The sequence below is a fragment of the Cynocephalus volans genome, chromosome 5 (genome assembly GCF_027409185.1).
Source record: "Cynocephalus volans isolate mCynVol1 chromosome 5, mCynVol1.pri, whole genome shotgun sequence".
In the NCBI taxonomy this organism is placed as follows: Eukaryota; Metazoa; Chordata; class Mammalia; order Dermoptera; family Cynocephalidae; genus Cynocephalus; species Cynocephalus volans.
In genome coordinates this window covers 80,501,975-80,525,872 of record NC_084464.1, presented here as the reverse complement: position 1 = coordinate 80,525,872, position 23,898 = coordinate 80,501,975, and the positions used below count along the sequence as shown (strand labels likewise).

The 23,898-nt window shown below is 37.0% G+C and overlaps 1 protein-coding gene across 3 annotated transcripts in view; it reads left to right on the top strand.

Moving 5' to 3' along the window:
* The window catches only part of FILIP1 (filamin A interacting protein 1), a 204,502-nt gene extending 181,559 nt beyond the window's left edge, over positions 1-22,943 (top strand). For 2 of the 3 annotated variants that reach the window (XM_063098141.1, XM_063098142.1), the window contains 3 exons: positions 1,373-4,178; positions 7,926-8,149; positions 19,184-22,943. In XM_063098141.1, coding sequence (XP_062954211.1) covers positions 1,373-4,178; positions 7,926-8,132 — 3,013 coding nt within the window. In that variant the 3' untranslated portion in view covers positions 8,133-8,149; positions 19,184-22,943. The remainder of the gene's footprint in view (positions 1-1,372; positions 4,179-7,925; positions 8,150-19,183) is intronic. The other variant, XM_063098143.1, reaches the window with a different exon arrangement.
* The last annotated feature ends 955 nt before the right edge of the window (positions 22,944-23,898 follow it).

The window sequence follows — 23,898 nt, the reverse complement described above, 5'->3', positions numbered from 1 at the left end:
ACAAAAATTAATGACATTATCGGAGACATTTCTATAGTAATTATCTGACTCTGGAATTCATTATAAATGGCTTCTATACGTATGTCCAATCATTTCTTGTGCAATGCAATGTGAGACTATTAAATTCTATTTACTTGACTAACAGCTAACCTAGGCATAAATATAAAATAAATCAGTCAGAATAATAAAGGTGAAAAATATGTTGAAAGAGTAAAATGTACTTAAAGCAAATAAGTACATGTTAGTGTGTTTATAAGTTGCTTCTCTTATAAACAAATTAATTGCTAAAATGCACTCTTACACTAACATGGTGATTATGATTATAATTTTAGCTCTGCTTTTATGGCATATAAAAATAACTATTAAAATTGGTACAAGTTACTTGGCTGACACAAGAATGTAAATAATAACTCTGGTATATTTATATTTCTGCTTTTTAAAGCTATACGTAAACACATTCAATTGTGTTAATACATGCGAAACATAATTCCTGTAGGTGCCACACTTTTGTATTGCTAGTAATTCGGATTTCCTCCCTACCTAGTTCTCTATCAAAAAATTTTTTTAAATGAAAAACTGAAACAAAACCCTGTGCCACTTCTGGTGTAAACTAAAATCAGTTTATGTAGATCAGCTTTTGTATCAGGAAGCCTTTCTTGCCTTATCCCTATCAGGTAATAGTTACATAGTTTATTTCAAGGGTTTAAATAAGAAAACCCAAAGGTTCTTCTTTTCTAAGCCTTCCCTTTCATTTAAAGTAAATTTCTTTCTTGAAGTTATATGATGCAGAAGTGAGGAACATGGATGCTGGAATCCTACTGGCTGCATTGAATCCCAGCCCTGCCACTTTCTGACCGTGATCTATGGCAGGTTACAAAGTCCCCTGTGTCTCATTTTCCTCATGGGGATGATAGCAATGCTTGTCTCATAGGGTTGCTGTGATTATGAAGTAAATAAATACTAGTGCCTTAAATACAGAAAGCACTATATAAATAGTCATTATTATTGTACAACTTAAGTTTTACTTAATGTTTATTTTATTAAAGTATAATATACATGCAGAAAGGTACTCATAAGTGTTCAGCTCACTAAAATTTTCGAAGCTGAACAATCCTGTATAACCAGCATGTAAATCATAAAACAGAAACAAGTACCCCAAAAGCCTTCCTCATGCCCACTTCTAATAACCAGCACTCTCTAGTGGTAACCAATATCCTGACTTCCGATTAGTTTCAGTAACAGCTATTTGTTAAACCTTGATGTTACAGCAATTGATAAAGGATCTAGTGTAGAAGCATTTTGTTGTTTGTTTAATATCTCAGACTTAAACCTATTTGCTGGTTACTCTTTTAACATGTATTTTGTTTTTTAGGTTGAAAAAGCTCCTTGAACAAGAAAAGGCTTACCAAGCCCGCAAAGAAAAGGAAAACTCTAAGCGGCTCAATAAACTAAGAGATGAGCTTGTCAAACTCAAGTCCTTTGCACTCATGCTGGTGGATGAAAGACAAATGCATATTGAGCAACTTGGCCTGCAAAGCCAGAAAGTACAGGATCTTACTCAGAAATTGAGGGAAGAAGAAGAAAAGCTCAAAGCCATTACTTCCAAATCCAAAGAAGACAGACAGAAATTGCTCAAGTTAGAAGTGGATTTTGAACACAAGGCATCAAGGTTTTCTCAAGAGCATGAAGAGATGAATGTGAAATTGGCTAATCAAGAGTCTCACAACAGGCAACTTAGACTCAAGTTGGTTGGGTTAACTCAAAGAATCGAGGAGCTGGAAGAGACCAACAAAAATCTTCAAAAGGCAGAGGAAGAACTTCAGGAATTAAGAGATAAAATTGCCAAAGGGGAATGTGGAAACTCCAGCCTCATGGCAGAAGTGGAAAATCTCCGAAAGCGCGTGCTTGAAATGGAGGGTAAAGACGAGGAGATCACTAAAACTGAATCCCAGTGCAGAGAATTGAGGAAGAAGCTTCAGGAGGAAGAACACCATAGTAAGGAGCTCAAACTTGAAGTTGAGAAGTTACAGAAGAGAATGTCTGAACTGGAGAAGTTGGAAGAAGCATTTAGCAAGAGTAAATCTGAATGTACCCAGCTACATTTAAATCTGGAGAAAGAAAAAAACTTAACCAAAGATCTGCTAAATGAATTGGAGGTGGTCAAGAGTCGAGTTAAAGAACTTGAATGTTCAGAAAGTAGATTGGAAAAGGCTGAATTAAGCCTAAAAGATGATCTTACAAAGTTGAAGTCATTTACTGTGATGCTTGTTGATGAAAGGAAAAATATGATGGAAAAAATAAAGCAAGAAGAGAGAAAAGTGGATGGACTCAATAAAAATTTTAAGGTGGAACAAGGAAAGGTTATGGATGTAACTGAAAAACTAATTGAAGAAAGCAAAAAGCTTTTAAAACTGAAATCTGAAATGGAAGAAAAGGTATACAATTTGACAAAAGAGAGGGATGAGTTGATTGGCAAACTGAAAAGTGAAGAAGAAAAATCCTCTGAATTAAGCTGCAGTGTTGACTTATTAAAGAAGAGACTTGATGGTATAGAAGAGGTGGAAAGAGAAATAACAAGAGGAAGGTCTCGAAAAGGACCTGAGCTCACCTGCCCGGAAGACAATAAGATTAAGGAACTAACTCTTGAAATTGAGCGACTGAAGAAACGTCTCCAACAATTGGAAGTGGTCGAAGGGGATTTAATGAAGACGGAGGATGAGTATGATCAGCTGGAGCAGAAATTTAGGACTGAGCAGGATAAGGCTAACTTCCTCTCCCAACAGCTAGAGGAGATCAAGCACCAGATCGCCAAGAACAAAGCAATAGAGAAAGGTGAGGCCGTGAGCCAGGAAGCTGAGCTAAGACACAGATTTCGGTTGGAAGAAGCTAAGAGTCGAGACTTAAAAGCCGAAGTACAAGCTCTGAAAGAGAAGATTCACGAATTAATGAACAAAGAAGATCAGCTTTCCCAGCTCCAAGTAGATTATTCTGTCCTTCAACAGAGATTTATGGAAGAAGAAAATAAGAACAAAAGCATGGGGCAGGAGGTCCTCAGTCTAACCAAAGAGTTGGAGCTCTCTAAGCGCTACAGCCGCGCCCTTCGCCCCAGTGTGAACGGAAGAAGAATGGTTGATGTGCCGGTGACGTCCACTGGGGTGCAGACCGACGCGGTCAGCAGCGACGCCGCGGAGGAGGAAACGCCCGCTGTGTTCATTCGCAAGTCCTTCCAAGAAGAAAATCACATCATGAGCAATCTTCGACAGGTGGGACTGAAAAAACCCATGGAGCGATCCTCTGTTCTAGACAGGTATCCTCCCGCTGCAAATGAGCTCACCATGAGAAAGTCTTGGATTCCATGGATGAGGAAAAGGGAAAACGGCCCGTCAATCACTCAGGAGAAAGGGCCTCGCACAAACTGCAGTCCAGGGCACCCGGGAGAGCTCGTCCTGTCGCCGAAGCAGGGCCAGCCCCTGCATATTCGCGTGACACCAGACCACGAGAACAGTACTGCGACTTTGGAAATAACGAGCCCGACATCTGAAGAGTTTTTTTCTAGTACCACCGTCATTCCTACCTTAGGGAATCAGAAACCAAGGATAACCATTATTCCATCACCAAATGTTATGTCTCAAAAACCAAAAACCGGAGATACTGCTCTTGGCACAGAACGAGCCATGTCCCCAGTCACAATTACTACATATTCCAGAGAGAAGACCCCAGAAAGTGGACGAGGCACGTTTGTGGACAGGCCTACATCCCCCATTCAGATAATGACGGTGTCTACATCAGCGGCGCCAGCTGAGATTGCAGTTTCTCCTGAATCCCAGGAAATGCCCATAGGAAGGACTATCCTCAAAGTCACCCCGGAAAAACAGACTGTGGCAACTCCAATACGGAAATACAACGCCAATGCCAATATCATAACCACGGAAGACAATAAAATTCACATTCACTTAGGTTCTCAGTTTAAACGGTCCCCTGGGACTTCAGCTGAAGGAATAAGTCCAGTCATTACTGTCCGACCAGTCAACACGACAGCTGAAAAGGAGGTTTCCACTGGCACCGTCCTTCGGTCCCCCAGGAACCATCTCTCTTCACGACCGGGTGCGAGCAAAGTGACAAGCACTATCACCATAACGCCGGTCACAAACTCATCCACCCGAGGAACCCAGTCGGTGGTGAGTAGAAGAGGTTCCAAAGTGCAAGCCAGTGGAGGGAGGGAAAAGTGAGCGGTGAGACTAACCCAGCACTCACAGTAAACAAAACCACATGCCTCTTGCTCTCCCTGAACCCACCAACAGCTGTTTCCTAGAACACTGTCTACACAGACCTAATATTTTGATAATTTGGGCCAACTTTGAGGGAAAATTTCATTTATTTATGTCAGTTATGAAGACCCTTCAAAATACTTGCCAAGATGGCCTCTTTGAGATGGTAGCAAGTTTTAAAATTTGTACAGTAACTATTGATAGTCATCTTTATACCACTCAAATATGTATAATAAATTATATTTCGATAAAAAAATTCAATTTTTATGTTTAAAGTATTTTAAAATGGAGACTGGGGGAAATGGTCAACATGAAGAAAGAATTAAAACCATTCCTAGGTTATATTTCCATAACCTAAAATATTTGATATGTGATTATGTATGGCCATAGTATACTGTATTCCAAAAATAAGATTAAAAGATTTTAATACAAAAAACTTTTTAAAAGTAAAAAGGAAGTGTTTGTATGTCTAAAAACTATATTTCAAGTAATCGTATCTTGCGGAGAGAAGGTGCTTCATAAATATTTATGTAACAACTTGCTGGAAGGCAAATGAATGATTATAAAAAAGCACATCCAAAGTACAAAAACCAGAGCTTAAAAATTAATTCTGTTTTTCAAAACACTTCCAGTGATTGTCTTCGTTTGTTGGGGACAAATTGGTAAATGTAACTAGAGAAGAATATGTGCTATTTAGATATTAATTTCAGCTAATTAAATTATGATTCCTAGACTCTGAACAAATTCTACAGCATATATTAAAATCTTTTAAGTAATACAGGAAACTCATAATTTAAGCACAGAAACTGTGGCTTAATTTCCCATATCCTCAATATAATTTACTTTAATTCCCTGAGCACATAGCTCAAAACAGACATCAAAATATGAATTACTAATTGCTTTGCCAGTAAAGCTTTTAGTTATTGGCTCTATAGGAGCCAATAACTAAAGTAGCATTCACCCTTCTCAAATTGCTCAATACTGCATTTTAGGCAACACAGAGCAAAACTTGGTTGTGCAGGGTCTTGCTTCTTTCTGCTGCATTTTATTAAAAAAATAGTGAGGTGTAAACCATTGTAACTTAGAGCAGATTTTCTGCTATAACATATTCCCATTTTAAGGGTCAGATCAACATAGTCTTACCCTTTGTAGCAACATTTTTGACTACTGATTTAAACCCCATACACAAATAAGATTTCAAAACAAGTATCAAAGCTTTCTAAAGCCTGAATGATGGCCCACTTATTTTAGGTATATCAGATTCCATAAAATCACAGACAACAAAAGGTTTGAGACACCCCTCTTAAAATTTAAACAGTGAGGCTAGTTCATTTGTGCATTTATTCATTCAACATTTTTTGAGTGTCAGCTACACTTTAGGCATGGGGTTAGGTGCTGTCATGCAAAGAGGACTTTAGAAGTTCTTGACTTAGTGGGAGAGATAGGACTGGAAGGTACTTAGCGGTTCCACCACCAGAGAATGCTTCACAGAGGAGGTTTTCACAGATGAGGGATTTTCAAGAAAGAAAAGGGAAAAAGTATATCGACAGAACAGAATGTGCAAAGGCATGACAATGGGAAGGAGCCTGTCATGTTTGGGAAATGGTGAACTGTCCCATTGTGCTGCTGCAGTTGGGCATGGGAAGAAAATGCAAGAGCAGAAAATGGAGAAGCGAACTGGAGTCAGATATAGAAAGGAGGCCCATGTCTTATTATGAAATTGACATTTACTTTATCTTATTTTAAATTCAATTTTATTTATTTTTGTGGGGTACAGTGTCAGTACATGCATACCCTGCACGATGATTCACTTAGGGTAGACAGCATAGTTTTTTCCCCATTAGTTCATCCCTGATCTTCCCCCCCACCCCTACTCCTCCCAGACTCTTGGTAACCATTATTCTACTCTCCACTTTATTTTTAAACACGCAAAGATTAACATCCTTATTGTGACAGGATCTCTTTAAAATGATTTAGAAAAATCTAAGCAGAAATTTGGTAAAGGACATCAGCAGATAAGTCACACATCCCAAAGAAACACCCATGGTTGGTAAGTACATTCTAGGATGTGATTTCAGGCAGGGCCAGGGCTGGCCCAGCCACTGTCTCAGGATCCCATGTGTGGCTGTTTCCCTTTCTGGACTGGATGTGCAGCAGGGATAGGGCTAAGGCCCACGGCCCCTGTCTCCTAGGTCCCCCTGGGCATTGGGCTGGCTCTCTAGTTGGCCTGTATGTGCAGTGGTACGGGTGGGGCTAGGGCCCATGGCGCCCGTTGAAATTGACATTTAATCTCATAGAGTAGTTAAAGGGAGCCACTGAAAGGGTAATGATCATGAGAAAAACATTACATTGATTATGTTTTAGAAAGATGTCTAGAAAATAGTTAAAAGGATAAGTTGGAGGGAACAGAGGTTAAGGACAGGGATGCTGTTGCAATTCTCGAGCCTAGAAATGATGTAGCCTTGAACTTTGGTAGTGAAAACAAGGACAGAGATACATTGAAGATAAAATTGAAAATTGAGTATAGAGGATGACTCTGGGATTTCTGCTTCGGCTGTCTGGGTGAATAGGATGAGAAATATAGGGAGACTAACTGTTTGGGGAGGAGATAAGGAAAATTTGGGGCATGCTATAGCTGAGATGCCTGGGGGACACTGAAAATGTCCAACGATTAGTTAGAAATACAGATCTGCATTTCAGGAGAGTACTGAAACCTAGAGGCCCTAGGGCTTGGACCCATGGAGTAATAATGAAGGCAATTCTCAGAGAGAATGTAAAAAATTAAAAGAGGGCTGAGAATGGAAAATGGCAACATTCAAATTTAGAAGGCTGGCAAGGTAGAACAGGGAGCCAGTAAGAAATGACAATGGGAACTTCTAAAGTCCTCTTTGCATGACAGTGCCTTACCTCATACCTAAAGTGTAGCTGACACTCAACAAATGTTGAATGAATAAATGCACAAATGAACTAGCCTCACTGTTTAAATTCTAAGAGGGCTGTCCCAAACCTTTTGTTGTCCTTGACTTATGGGATCTGATACACCTAAAATGAGTGGGCCATCATTCAGGCTTTAGAAAGCTTAGCAGAGACAGGAGGTAAATTGGTAAGACTCATATAACAAATCACAGCAAGCGAGTGTCAGGAGCACTTTAAGAAAGAAAGTGTGTCCAGAGTGACAATAAAAAATGAGAAGAGTCTGAGGTCATTTTATCTGAAATGGAGGAAAGGAGGGAGAGTGGAGATAATTTAGAAGACAATAGGAGTAGAGGTGCCTGAGTTTTTTTCTGGTGGCCTTATTTTCTCTGTGAAATTGGAGTTAAGACCATCTTCAGTTAGGGTAGGGGAGGTAGGTTAGTGCTTGAGAAGAGAAAGTTTAGCACAGATGTTTCAAAAGAGGGGAAAGGGAGGTAATCAAAGGGGATAAGATACCAACTCCAAGTCTCTTATAATTTTTTTTTTGGCAGCTGGCTGGTACAGGGATGGAACCCTGGACCTTGGTGTTATCGGCACCATGCTCAAGCCAACTGAGCTAATCAGGGGAAGGGTTATCTGTGGTGTTCCCGGTCAAAGCAATAGTTCTGCTACTATTCAGTTTGATGGCATATCCAGGGGGAACTCACCGACATTTCCCTTGTGTCTGTATTTTCTCTCTTACAGGCAGGACAAGACGGGTCATCCCAGCGGCCTACACCCACCCGCATTCCTATGTCAAAAGGTATGAAAGCAGGAAAGCCAGTAGTGACAGCCCCAGGAGCAGGAAATCTGACCAAATTCGAGCCTCGAGCTGAGACTCAGTCTATGAAAATAGAGCTGAAGAAATCTGCAGCCAGCAGCGCTACCTCTCTTGGAGGGGGGAAGGGCTGAGGGCAGTGGCTAAGGGGGTATGTTGTGCAGATGCTACTGCTGCCGTGAAAACGAACCTTCTTCTGTTTGTGCCAACTCTTTACATGGACTAATTTAAGTTTTAAATACCTTGTTTATAAAATAACCAACTAATAGCCATGTGTCTTTCCTATTTTGTGAATTTGTTTTGATGCTGGAGAACAGAATTAGCAAAACTACTGTTTGGCATGTGGTTTGTTGAGAACACAGGGCCTGGCTTCTAGTCCCGGTTTTGCTTCTAGCAAGTGGACCCCTCAATTAACCCATCTGAGCCTCAGTTTCATCAGTATGATGTGGGGGCTGGATCACATGCTCTCCAAGGCTGGCTCCCATTTTTCCTAATTTAACAGGCCTTGTTCCACAATAATTTTTTTATTTTTCAAAAATTTTATTATGAAATAGGACATAGTTTAACAATTGTCATTTGCCTCTATCAAATCCTGAATTGCTTTATGTGCTGGAGAAAAACATCTCATATCTATTACAGGGCTTGAACCTCTAAAATTTTGCAAAAATGAAAGCCTCTAAGATGATTTCAGAAAATAATTTGAATAAAATTAATATAAATTAATAAAATTCAAATGAAATTAAATAAAATTAAATAAAATTAATAAAATGCAAATGAAATACAGAATCCTAAAAACAGAGTTTTACTTATTTGTGTGTGTCTTTGTGTATTGTAGAAGTTTTGGCCACTTCCACAAGATTCCCAGAATTTCTTAGACAATAATTTTAGAACCATTAATGTCAGACTAATGCTCTATTCAAGTGTACAATTGATTTAAATTGTGGAGCAGTTTGAATAGAGCTGCCAAATGGCCCTTTATAGCTCAACAGAGATTGTGATGGATAGAAAATAGTAGAAAGTAAATTCTGATACATTAATGCCAAGAAAAAAAAATGCTGTCATGCATAGATTAATTGATTTCAAATATTTTCCTCAGTTAAGTGTGAACCTGACTTGCAAATGTAGAACCAGTTCATGTGTGCGTGCGTGCGTGCGTGCGTGCGTGTGTGTGTGTGTGTGTATGAGGTGTGGAGAAGTGGATTATCATTCCTTTCAGTTTTACTTGTGTTTGAATCATTTTCTTTAATTTTCAAGCATGTTTTAATAAGCATGAAACAGAGTGTGAATGCAAAATGCCAGGTGTATTTGTGAGATTAACCATGTTAAAGTGGACGTTGTGCTTTGTAGTCACATAACCACATATGAGCTCAAGGCTAGTAACCCACAGCTTGGCATACAAGGTCACATGCAGGCTGCACCTTTGCCAAAATTTTTCATTCAACTGGATGAACTTTAAAAAATACAATAACAGAGTTACAGGTTTTTATTTTTCTATTTCTAAATTGTGAGGGTTCCAAAATTATATGGCTAGCACCTGCTCTTGATATTTGGAAAAAGGGAGATTGAAAAAAAAAACAAGATGTGTAATTAGTCTTTAGCTCATGAATCAACATGTTTCATGATAAAGAAGCTCTTCTCTGAGTTATCTTCCATGCTGGATTTTCTATCCCTTGCAGAACTTGGACTTGAATTATACATAGCGTTGGTAGATGTAGATTCCTTATAGTATTCATGTTCACTTCAATCAGATTGCTGTTGCCCACCGCTCATCAAATAGCATAAGCATTAAAAAATATTGAGCAACCATGTTAAAGAAATGCCATAATAATGAAATTTCAAGGTTGAAGGAGAGAGACCAAGAAAAAATGCCATTTATGAAAAATGATTTTGGACAAGTTTAAACAAGAGAGCTTGCCATTTAGAATACTGACTTGCATTTTCTTAAAAGGGGATTTTTTTTTTCTGTTTCATAAAGTGGACATCCAACTCTTTCAAAAACAAGAACATTCTCTGTTTTTACTAATGCCTACCTGGCATTTGTGAAGTATTTAGTGTTACTGTACCATAACATATTGTATTTGAGCAAATGAGGATGTCAAAAGAACCAAACACTGCATTCTTTCTTGACTCCACCTGCCAGAACCAAATGCTGCATTCTTTCTGACTCCACCTGCCATTCTTCAGTGACTTTCATCATAATCTTATTGTCACTTGCTGCTGTTTTTGCTTTTACCTGCTCACACCATGATTCCATCATTTCCTCCGGGAAGTCCACTCCATCTGCAGGGAGAGTGCTCTGCAAAGCTTAACGGTGCATGTACAGGATGTTTAGACATCTAGATCTTGGAATAGCGCCACCTACAAAGTACAACTGTTAAGAAAACTTGGCAGAGCAGCACATATTCACTTTTCAGAAATGATAAAGAGCAACCATCATGGTAGTTTTTCTTTGTAATTTTAGAACCGACCAACTCTACATTTATTGGATAGCTTTGTTTTAAACCATATATGAGAAATGAGATCCACTGGGGATAGGAGGTGGAAGATTAAATGCACTCCAACTCCAGCTTCCATTTGTGAATATAATGCTTTTAAGATGCAATTTAATGTGCCTTTGTAGGAGTGAATGGGATTAAAAGTTTAGAATCTTTTCTCTGTCCTGAAATGCATTGTGTAGTATAATAAAAATGGGTCTCACCATGGCTGAGGTGTACATCTGCTATTCAGGTCCCACTCTGAAAAACTCCAAGGGGATGGGGGATTGGAGAGCGGGAGGTGTGTGCCATTTTCACAGACTTCAATATGATGGTGCCTTCTAGGGTGAAGTAAAGTACAAGTTACAGAGGAGACCCTGGTCCACCCTGCCTGAGAATAATTTTAATGTGTTAACTATTTTAGCACACTATGACTGTGGCAACATCACATGCTTGGTCCCAGGAATGTTCCAATATGGGACATGGCCCTAAGAGTGTTTATCATTTCTTGAAAATGTGAACTTCATATCAAAGTCATCTGCTTAAACAGGGGTTTTCAGTTACTAGTGTTTCTATTGTATTTCCAGTGAGGATTGTTTGATGAGTGGCAATTGGGCTCTCTCTAGAGATTTTAGTGTATTTAATTGAGGATGTTACCAGACCTCTTACTTGAATGTCTTCTAGAAAGAAGTGAAGAAATAGTTTTGATGTGTAGTGTGGGGAGAGTATAATTTCAGGGAAATGAAAACATGCCCAAGAATGAAAATGTCAAAAGATTAGAATTTCTCATTCCCTTACAGATTCAGAATACTGGGGAAAGAGTGAGACATTTCTAATTGGGAAAACCATGGGGATATAGATAAGAACGCATCATATGTCGGAGGCTGGAGGGCAGGGAGAGAGGACGAGGTAATGAGACAGGCATAGAGAAGATTACCCCGTAAAGAGAAACATATAATTTCAAAATTTCTCCAACCCAGATAAAGTTTAGTGCTTCCTTTCTACCTCTTCTCCAGGGTCTCCTCATTGGTTATCTCTTCATTCTCTGCTGTTTCAACGTCTTTTTACCTGCTATTTGCACACAAGATATAAATATGCTCTGGCCACTTCCAGTTTTGCAAAATTCTTATTTTAACTGTGCAGTGCTCTATAGCTACTGCCTGGTTTCCTTCCATGTCCAGTTAAGCTACTGACAGAACACTCAACATTTTCTGCCTTCACTTTCGCACTTCACATTTATTCTTTAATTATTTTTTATTTTTATTAAAGGAATTCATATACATAATTAAAATATCATCTAGTGCTTAAAGACAATGAAGACAGCTGTTCCTCACCTTTTCTCCCTTATCCCTGCTTTTTCCCTGGAGAAAACCACTTCCAACTCTTAGCTGTTTCTTCTATCTCCATATTTCTAAATAATGTGCTTGTCCTCTTTTTTTCTTTTTTTTTTTCTTTTGGCACCTGGCCAGTACAGGGATGGAATCTTGGACCCTGGTGTTATCAGCACCATGCTCTAACCAGCTGGGCTAACCCACCAGCCCTTTGACTTTTTATTTCTAGATTTTAGATATCTTTTATCTTCCCATTATCGCCTTAATGGCTGAAGATCTCGCCCTCTCACTTGTCCCCTCTGCTTCCCTACTCTGTTTGAACTGGTTGTCCTCTAGGTCTTCTGTGTAGCTGTTGTCCTTTTGCCTATGTTGAATCCTCTATTTCTCTGATTCTTTATCTTCTACATCTTTTATCTATCTATCTATCTATCTATCTATCTATCTATCTATCTATCTATCTATCTATCTATCTATCTATCTATCTATCTATCATCTATCTATCTTTTGAAGTACATCTTCCAGTAGTTTCTACAGAGAAAAATCTTCCAGTAGCCTTCTTTGGGCAGGCTATCTGCATTCTGGGAACAGGTCAGAGGAGGTGAGATGAGAATCTCACGGTTCAGTGTGTAAACTTTTCACTCTCTGCATTGAATCTATGCTGCCCCTTCTTGTGTCTATGTCTGGAACTTCTTAGGTCATTTTTTCCAGAAAATAAACCTCTATTCTCTGGTAAGGGTGAGAGTAGAGTTGAGTTGTGCTCTTTTCCCTCAATGATTAAGACATCTACTCTTTGATTCTCCTTTTACCTCCCTGACTGCTCTGCCTCAGTCTCCCTTACTGGCTGCTTATTTTATGCATACATGTTAAGGATTGATGTTCCCCACGTCTATCAAAAGCCATTTTCCTACTCTACGTGCTTGCTCTGATTATTTTACATGCTCTCATGGCTTCAATTATCACCCATATGCTGATGACTCCCAAGCCTCTATCTCCAACTTAACTCATCTAAAAACCATTCTCAACACCTTCCCATTCCTCCTCCAAGTCTTCTCCTTCTCTTACTACTCTCCACCTGACCTACCCATCACCCATGTAGAAACCTCGTAGACACCTAGGTCCCTCCTTCTTCATCAGCCCTCAAGTGGACTCATTCAGCAAATCCTGGTTATTCTAACCCCACCTTTCTCCAGCAGCCAAACACACCTTTCTATTTCCCCCACTCCTGCCTAAACTGCAGCTTTAATTATTTCTCATCTGGGTTACTTTGATTCCCTCCTAACTGCTCTCATAATCTCCAGCCTCAAAACTCTTGAAAAGCTCACCAGTTAGCTCAGTTGGTTAGAGCATGGTGTAATAACACCAAGGTCAAGGGTTCGGATCGACATACCAGCCAGTTGCAACAACTACAAAACCTCTTGGATTCATTTCTCATTCTATTTTCCAAAGTGCAAGTTGATCATATCACTCCTCTATTTGAAAATCCTCCAAGACTCCTCGTTACTTACAGACTACAATGCCAACTCCTTGGTATGGCACTTGAGGCTCCCTGTGACTGGGCTTTCTACCTCCCCACTCTTCTGAGCACCTGTCCCTTTCCTTTAGGTGGACCCCTGCACTCCAGGCTTATGAAATTGCTTGAATAACAGCCCATGCCACCCTTCCTTGACTTGCTTAATTTGTTCTTTCTCCCTGAATTGCTCTTTCTCCTACTTTTCTTTCTGGTGGATATTTTCTTCTGTGTTCAAAATTTCTTTTACAAACATTGCCTCCTCTAGGAAGATAAACAATTATTTCAGAATCTAACCTGGGCTTTAAAGGCCCATCTATTGCTGTAGAAAGCTCGGCACTCAATATAGAGAAACAAAACTAGTGGCTGAAGGACAGCAGGAAGTGGGGCAAGAAAGAGGTGCTCTTGATTCCTCCCTCTGTCTGTAATACAAGCCTGTGAGAATGTCACAGAATGAACTAACAAGTCATGTGAGAACAAGGACGTAAAGAGATGCTGAAATTAGAGAAATCTGGGCACTGTCATCTGGATGTTGAAAGTTGCTTCAATTTCCTTCCAAAGGCACAATGACAAGTAATGGATATAAAATAGCCAGGAGTTCTGAAATGGGGAGATCTCACCTCTGCAATCACCATGTGTGCGAAGGAGGCCTGAGAGCTTTCTGTGAAGTATAAATATATTTGCATGAATTACAAATAACCTTTTCCTCACCTTGACTCCCCCAGAGGAACACAAAGAGCACCTTGGAAAAGAGAGTTTCTTTCATGACTTTGTCATGCACTTCAGGTTCAGGAAGGACCAACCCTCCAAAATAGGACAGAGAGGCTCTCATTTTAAGGATACCACCAACAGCAGGATTAAGGCTAGATATCAGTGACTGGACCCTTAGCTCAGTTGGCTAGAGCACAGTTTTATAACACCAAGGTCAAGGGTTCAGATCCCTGTACTGGCCAGCTGCCAAAAAATAAAAAGGACAGATACCAAGGTGAACATCCAGACAAGGAGGGTTGCTGAGCAATGGCCTAGATATGTGAGAGGACTGAAAACCTGGACATTGAAGAAATACTCTCTTCCACCACCAAAAGGCTGTGTAACCTTTGGCAAAACTCCTTACCTTGGCTTATGGTTTAGCATTTAGCTATAATCTTTTATGATTCTGGCATTCCTCCTTAAAGTCATCATATGATACACTTTACTGTTCTTTAGCAAGCAGCTTACATGATCCTGCCGCAATGATTTTACTAAGAATTAATGATTACTTGCTTATCTGGTAAAAGTACTTTTGGCCTCTCTACTTGTGCTAATGTTTTTATGTAGTTGTGATGGACAGAATTGCAAAGTCACAGAGCTGGTTAGAGTTGAACCAGATTGTACACATCAGGAGGATAATTACTTCTGTTATTAAAGAAGGAAAACAACAACAACACTCTCACAAAATAAAAACTAAAAAAAAAAAAAAAAAAAAAAGGAAAAACCCTGAAGCTTAGAGATGTCTAACCATATTATTAATGCTAAAGCCAGGATCAAAAATCAGTTCCTCAGTTTCTCCCAGTACATTATTCATTAAGAAGTTATCAGTCTTAACTGTGATTATAGGTGAGGTAAAGGTATGTTTTGGGCTCTTGGTAGAGTGGAAAATGTTTTAGAAGGAAGCAAATAAACTGTTAGGTGGTTGAGCAACCCCAAGAGAGTTTATATCATCTGGTTCAAAAGTTTCCTAGAGCAAATGACAATACTAATTAGTGGAAGTATTTTTAATTAGCTGAGTTGAATCCAAAAGCAGGAATACAAGTCCAAGTCAACAGAGGAAGTTTATTGAACTTCTTATTTAAAACAGATGTTTTAACAGAACTCTGATTAATTTCTGTATGTGATGATAACAGGACTAAACTCTGAGGCAGTTTATGAAAATGAAAAACTTAAAAGTACACAATATCTAAGCAATCCTCCTTCTAAAAGGTAAAGAATGTAGGACATTTTTTGCAGTAGATAAATTTTTCTAAGGGCAGCAATTTCAAAGCTGAGGTTTGGTAGCTGGAGGAGAGGAAGCACAGCCTTAAGCCAGTACCTCTCGGCAGAGTCCCTGGTGGATAGAGAGCCACAGAACATGGGAAGCAGGCGATAGGCCAGCCAATTGATGCAAAATCCAAGAGGATATGTTTTCTGTAACCTGGTGTGCAGTTTCTTGTGAATGAAGCAGCCCTCCTTTGCTGATGCAAAGTTCGTTATAAGTTGAACTTCTGATGTTTTTGTCTTTGGTGTGTGAACTTAGAGGCTGGCTATTAAAGTGATCTGGTCTCATTTACTACAGCAGATTTTTTAAATTCAGAGCTCAAATGTTCCCTTGCAGAGAGTTTGGCAGAGATAAACATATGCATTGATTTGGAGGGAGGTATTGACTTTTCCGGGAGTACATCTTTCCCACTCTACAGCCAAGAAGCTCTCCTGGGAGGAAACAGAATTCCAGTTTGTTGTGAGGTGGTCCCACTCTAGCACTCAAGAGACTTTATCCCCCAAATTTCTCCTGAAATCCCATGTCATACACACAGCTTTGGATTTCAAGTCATCTGGCTGGCCAGTAGTTTTGGGATACCACCCAAACAGGATGAATACTTAGTAAGGTCAGAAATCAAGTGTAATTAGGAATTGATAATATGTTGAACTTCCTTTCCATGAAAGTTATCTAATAGCTAGTGTAATAAAAGAATTAATAAGCTGCATAATTTCATAATAATGTCATAATAACAAATAATGTATTCAATGTGTCATCTTAAGTTTTTAAGGAAAATCATCAAGATAACACTGGAGAGCAATACATAGGGGAAAATGTCTATAAGTGCATTTTGGTAAATTGTTAATGTTGAAAATATATAAAAACCCAATTTTTCCCATATGTATTTGTTCATTAAGATTTAGTGTGCTTTCCTTTTGATTAGGAAAAAAGGAAATTATATTAATAAATGTCTGCATATCAGAGGGTCACAAATTTAAGTGCTTTGCTGTTTTGAGTTTGCTGATAGAGGTGGTAACTAACTGTGGTGTTTGGTCCCAATCTGCCTATTAAATGATCTACAAATCACTAACGTCAGAAAAATGATATCTGTAAAAACAAAAAAATTATGACAGAAATATACCTGATTTTGCCGAGGTTACTTTATAGGCCCCAGATGACCATATTTGTGTCTTGTTCTGCGATGAAATAAAGACAGAGTAGGAGATGGAATAAAATTGCTTGCTGACTTTTTAACTTCAATAAAATTTATAACATTATTCCATTGTACTAAATATAAGACAGAAAGAGACTTGAGAGTTCTGCCTCACCCTTTTTACACAAAGGATGGCAATGATCTCTAAAGCATTAATTATTTTTGCTGATGACTGTGGACTCCATATGCATCAGATAGTTTTGCTGTATAATAAGTTAGTTCAAAATGTAGTGGCTTAAAGTGACTTTTTTTATTTCTCACAATTTTGTGTATTGGCTGGGTGATTCTTATCTGAGTAAGTTCAGCTAAGATTTGGAGAAAACATAGATAATAAATAACCATAGATTTAATAAATCTGTTTAAAAAGTTTCAATTAATAGAGCCACCATCATATAGATCTTGTCATATTACCTCTAGAAATGAGATGAAATATGTCTCTATGGATATAAAACAAAATGATTTGGGCTTAATTTTATTCTTTTAAATAATGTTTATGTTCATAAATATTAAATATCACCTTTATTAAAGTATAGTATATAAAAAAACTGTTATTTGGCGTTATGAAGCATTTCTGAGACATTCTATTTAATAACATAATCTGATTATTAGCATTAGTATATATATACCAGTGTGCATTACCGGTTTGCTAATTAAATATAATAAACATAATGGTCCAACCAAGACATTGTTTTTCTGTGTATGGACCCTTTAGCCATATATATTTTTACCAAATTCTAATTCTAGAAAGCTGTTATGAAGATTGCAAAATGCTAGGATTAAGACAAGGCAACTCTAGGAATTAAGATATTTGCACACTCAATGGGAAAGAAGAAGGTATTGCAGTAACACAAAATGTTAACCTTTCAAGGGACTTTACAGATGATCTCTACTACCCTCATTTTGTATTAAGGAAACAAAGGCACAAGCATTCTGAATAACATCTATAATAAGAACAATTTTGGATTCCCTCTTTTTCTATGCTTTTTGAAAGGAGGAAAATTAAATATACTTTATCAGACAGATTTGAGACCTAGGTCTTTTCACTCTCTGAAACCTATTACAGCAATTTTAAAAAGGAAAATTATTTAGTGAGAAATACCATTTATACTTACATCCTGATTTTTAACTACATAATATTTTATACCCTTTTTTTTTGGCTTACTAGTATGGGGATCCGAACTTGTAACCTTGGTGTTATAAGGCTGTGCTCTAACCAGCTGAGCTAACCAGCCAGTCCTAACTACACAATATTTTAATTAGTGCTTTTAATATTTTGCCTTGAAGATTTTGATACATTTTTAGTCATTTAGAGAAGCTGAAGCTAGAAAAATTTTTCAATTAAAAAATGAGATAATTTTTAAGAGTTTCTGGTATAGTGAAAAGTCATATGTATGTCTTAAAAGCTTTATAAAGCTCTCATAGCTAAATATTCTTAAGTATATAAGACATTTATATATTTCATTTTACTTTGCTTTCATCTGTTTTATCCTAAATTCAATCCCGAAGGCCAGGGGAAGAAATGGATATAGCTCCATCTAGTGGTCAGCATGAGGTAAAGTTAATGAAACCAAATTCAGAAAACATTTTCTTTCCGGCAGAGGATCATCCACTGTGCATAATAACTGTGAACCTATAGGTCTATGGCATAATGTGATTTAATTAATGTTAATTTATATATTAACTACATAAATATAAATAAAACGTAAAGAGTAGGTATTTGAAATTAAAATGAAAATAATGGGCGAAGATGTCCTCATGTTATTGATAAACACTGACACTGCACTCACAACATTGCCACATGTTGACAGAGAGGTAATAAGTTTTTCAGGTGCAGAAGCTATTTGAGCTTAGTTATTGCTTTGTATAATCTCAATGATGGCAGGACTCTCTCATTTTGCTCACCGATGTAGTTCCATGCAGAGCACAGTATACACCCCTAATAAATAGTTCTTGAATGATTGAGTGAAAAAGGTGATAAATGATATATGTCCCTGAAAGAATAAAGGTTAATATAAAAGCAAAACCAGTCAAATAAATAGAAATATTAAAACCCATAATGTGGCTGGACTGTTCTAATTATTATCTCAATCTAGTTTTAATTTACTTTTATAAGAATGAATTTACATTTAAAAGCATGTACAAAGTTGTGAAAAAGAAGCAGTCATAGACAAAAGTAATCTGTGTTAATTGACTGTGTAGGAATAGACAAAGAACAGCCGCTTATTAAAACTCCAATCCACACACATAAGAAAGAAAGAAATTTTAGGGTATAAAGATTGCTCAGACAGAAAAGTTCGGCCAGGAGAATAGAGCTGCTTCTAAGAAACAGTTTAGTTTCTCCTTATGGGGCTTGTATATAGTAATTACTATCTTTGTGTTCAGTATTTTCATTGGGTAAAATCGACCTAATATTGTTAGACTATTAGACATGTTCTCTAAAAGGCTTGAAGTATTTTGGGGGTAAAACGTATATGCCAATATACGGAAGTTGCCCAAGAATAGTAAAGTACTGCAGGAGAGCTATTGGGTTCACGTACCTGCTTTTGTTTGCTTTGTTGTTTGACATCTACGGTCTTTTAGTGAGATGACGTGGTATTGATCCTCACATAAACTACTATTTTGACTTTCAGTTTAATTGAAAATGCCGTATCTTTCTTCTCTTTATAGAAAGCGTCATCATTCACCAGTTACGTATGAACTCCAGATGAAATGGTAAACCAAGCACATACTGGGTGTGTGTACTGCCTCTGAATCCTTGTTGAATGGATAGTATCTCTACAACCCTCCATCACCGCTAAGGTCCTCCATGCTACTGATCACGACTGGAACTATTTTACTCCTTCCAGTGATATATATTTTTTCGAGGATATAATGTAAAAGCTGAAAATGGCCTTGCGGATGACATGAAAATATGTAGCAAGAGCAATTCAATCTTTGTGCTGAAAGAAATCTCTCTTCCTTTTGCAAAGCTTTCAGGTCTATGAGCACATGCTATGTAATTTATTTTTATAATACATTTCATAATGTGATTTTTTTTTCCTAAAGTGTTTCCTTTTTCACAGTCTATGGCACATATATCTGTAGAAAACACTGTCAGTTCTTCAAAGTATTGGTATTGTTGTTTTCAAAATGGTAATGCAAGGGCTGGCCAGTTAGCTCAGTTTGTAAGAGCGTGGTGTTACACCACCAAGGTCAAGGGTTCAGATCCCCCTGCTGGCCAGCTCCCCTCCAAGCCCCCCCTAAAAGGTAACCAATAATAATTTTTTAAAAATCAATTTGTTATTTCTGAAGAAAAGAAAATACAGCACTGTATTTCTTGAGGTAAACTCAAGAGGTAAAACTTAGAAGCAGAAGATTCTGGAAGAGGTTTTATTACCACTTGTACAAAGCTATGGTTCTGGTCATGGTTCAGTACTAACAAATAATGCTCTGACTTAAGAGTTTAACTTTTAAATACTTAAAACCAGTTTTTAAAATTGTTCTTTCTAGTGTTCTGTGCCAAAAACCCTGAATGAACTGATTTTCATATGGAACAAATTCATGAAAGGAGATGTACCAGTTTAACTAGTAACGGTAACAGAACAGCTTCAACTTAGAGTTCAATTATATTTCTGTTTGCATTATTTACTTATATGTACAAGATTTATTATAAGGACTGTGATATCAAGATATTTCTCACAATCTATCCCAGTGAAAGCTTGAAAATAAAAACTGACAAAGATAATGTCAGCATCTTTCTAAAAAATAGATTTTCATAACCACAGGTAGGTTGGAGAATGTATTCTTTAAAGATAAAAAGTACAACATTCATTACTCAAATCCCAGTGCCAGAGCTGCTGTTGAATTTAAGTTTATGTGAAGATGTGCTCCTGAAGTCTACTTGAAACCCTAATAATGTATTTTTTTTTTAAAAAGACACTGTTAATGTAGACATGTTTTCAATAAGGTCTTTAAAGATGAACTTTAAAGATAAATTAAGAGTTGACACATCAGTTTTGAATGCAGAAATCCTGAATGGATTGATTTTCATATGGTACAAATTCATGAAAGGAGATGTACCAGTAACTTTATCATGTAACTTTACTGAGATTAAAGAGAGAATGCTTTTCACGTACTTTACTGAGATTAAACAGAGAATGCTTCTGTCACAAGGATAACTAAAAGCCACACAAATAATACTGTTAGCCGATTTCTCCAGTCCACAGGTTGTACCCAGGTTTATAAGCCCAGAGAGGAATCCACACTGAGTCTGTGGAATAGAAAAATTAATGCCAGATTTCCTTCCCTATTTAACCTTGGAAGGTTTTAAGGTATGCCTTGTGGAATTGGCAGATCATATTAAACTAATGCATTATAAATTAAATAACTATTTTATTTTAAAGTTAATTTTGATTTTTTATAGTAAAAGAAATGCTACAGTAGTAGGCTTGCCCTAGCTTGAATGATTGTGAAAGCATCATGTAACCTTTTGGGGTTTTGATTACCAATTAAGAAAACAATAGTGTGTATGTTATTACTGGGTTTTCTTTTCTGAAAATGTTGAACTGTAATAACATTTTCAATCAGAAGAGTTTTATTTAGTATTGTTATATTTTTGACTCACAATTAAATTACATATTTGCCTTGTTTATACTTGTGGTGGCAAAAATATTCTGTATATCACAGATTAGCATTTGAAGCAAATAACTTTTTCACAACTTGGAATTTTATTACACTAATAGTGAAAAGCCTAGCAGATAAGGTTTTAAATACTTCTTGACTTTAAAATATTTCAAGTCATTTATGTATATTTGGCTCCAAGTGTTTTTTTTTCTTCTGAGTTTATAATGAAATTTGGTACTTGCAAGAACAGTGAAGATGATGGTGCAATCAGTCATTTGGATGGGTGCTGAGCTTTTTTTCTGTCTGTTCTCTAAGTCCTCCATTTAAACCCAAATGGAATATGACTGACAAGAGTAAAATTAATCAGATTAATTTTTAAATAAAATGAGAATATGCAAAATTAATGGAAAACAGAAAACACTGAATGGTCATATCCTTTTCTAATGAATAAGCAAAGAAGATTATTAATAGTCACATTTCAACATCCACAGCCAATTGAAAAAATTGCCCTCACATGCAATCCTGGTACTATCCTAGGTTCACATAATTTCTATATTTTATTGTAAATAAATCTCCAATTATCATTCTGAAGGAGAATTATCTTTGAACGAAATAATCGTAAATGTTCTCTGAAATATAAACAGAATGTTTCCAGTTCAAGGCACAATGACTGAATTAATCCATTATCTTACCCTTTTTCTTTTTTATAAGACAGTGTTTTTTTAAGGGTATCTTCTACAGAAACTTTTTTTGTTCCTGCAATTCACATTAATTTGCAGAGATTTTTTCCCCAAGTTTTTCATAAAATATTAGGGCTTGATGAAGATAGTGGATAGAGTAAATATATACCAGATGTCAGATGCCTGAAATGTTCACAAAATGTGAAGAATTCATCGTATCTTAGGACAACCATAAAAAAAAAATTCATGGTGTAGAATATTTAAGCATTAACTGAGACACTGACATTGTTGATATAATTTGCAGCTTCTAAAAATCAGTGGCAGAGCAAGAGTAAATGGTGTCTCAGGAAATGTAATGTTTTTCCCTTTCTTCTAATGCTGTGGTTGAATTTTCCTGGAAATGAGTGAAAAACATAGCAAAAGTAGGCTGTGTTCATGAATCTGATGAGGAACAAATCTAAAAATAGCAAAAGTGTAAAATAAAAGTTAAAGAAAAATACAATTGACACCTGAGGCATATGTCCCTCTTTCTGCCCCCAGTGCTATGCCTTTGCTAAAAATACTAATTAGAATGCAAAGAGGAAAAAGAATAAAAATTGTCATAATAAATTTATAAAAATTGACAGGGTTTGGTGGAATTAACTTTGGTCTATTGACCATTAGTTTTTAAAATTTTTTTCTTAAATTTTCAGCATTTACTCCATAACGATGTGGTGACAACTATGTTTGCTCCCTAGGGAAAAACTGTAGATTCAAAAATTTGAACATTATGTTTATAGATGCCATGACATGATGCATTTATTTTCTGGTATTGTTTTTTGTTTACATTCTTTGGGAAATTTTACCTTACCATTCACAGATTTTGTTATTCTAACAGTTCAGATTTGTATCTATTTAATCTAGATTTTCTTTGAAAAATATTAGGTGTTAGCTTCTCCAATATAAGAGGCTTACAATGTGATCAGATATTCTTAGAATTCTTGCAGATTTAATGGATTTTCAAAAGCAAAAGAGTACACTGAGGGCTGGCCAGTTAGCTCAGTTGGTTAGAGCACAGTGCTATAACACCAAGGTCTAAGGGTTTGGATCCCTGTACTGGTCAGAAGCCAAAAAAAAAAAAAAAGTGTGTTGAAAAATTTTGGAAATACACTCTATTTTCACACCATTATTAATTTTATCTCTAAGTTTTATTAAGTACATGACAATTTTATTATTTTTCACTGAGGCCAAGTGAATTTATGGATATGCACTTACTTTAAATGAACACAATATCCTGCTTTCAGTTCTTCACAGGTTATTGAAATTATTTAACCAATTAAGACATTCTCTGTGTTACTTCCAAAGTCAACTACTTATCAAATTCTCATCAGAGAGTGAGAAAAATAACAATTGTAATATGAAAGCATTGTGCAATATTCTTTTTTCAGTTGGAATATAATATTCAAAAAATTAAAATCATTTAAAATGAATATGCAACCTTATTTTTATTTAAAATTATTGCTCTAAAATCGTTTTCACTTAGTACTTCGTATTTTCTTAAAAATACGGTGTCTTTCAGTATGGATAAGCAGATGTGGCACAGCAGGCCTGCCAAAATGAGGGATACTTTTCCTCTGAGTTATGCCGTAGTTTGATTTTTTAGTGAGATAAAAATTATAAGAAATCAAGAAATGGAAACTAGTTAAAGGGCTTCTCTCACCCCTTTATTCTCACCAAATGTGTCACCAATCAACATTCAGATATTATTCCACTGCTTTCTGCTGTCAGTCTAAAGTCAGATCACCCAGTAGGGCAAATGCTCCTGAGGCTTTGCCAACAGTCAACAGCCCAGCCTCTACGAGGCAGTTGGGTAATGATTTGCACATAGTGGGATTGGAGGCAAGGGTGGGTTTTGCTCTGACCCCTTTTATTTATCTGCCCTGTCCAAAAAATGTTGGTCCATAGCCATATCTAATTCTAACTTATCTTTGCCTTTTTGGGGACAAAGGAATGGGTTTCTCTTTATACTTAAAGATATACCTATCCAAAAAGTGGGCAAAGATGATGTCTAAACCAAGATGCTTTCTGCTGTTAAGTAGCAGATGTTAAGGGTTCCTGCCC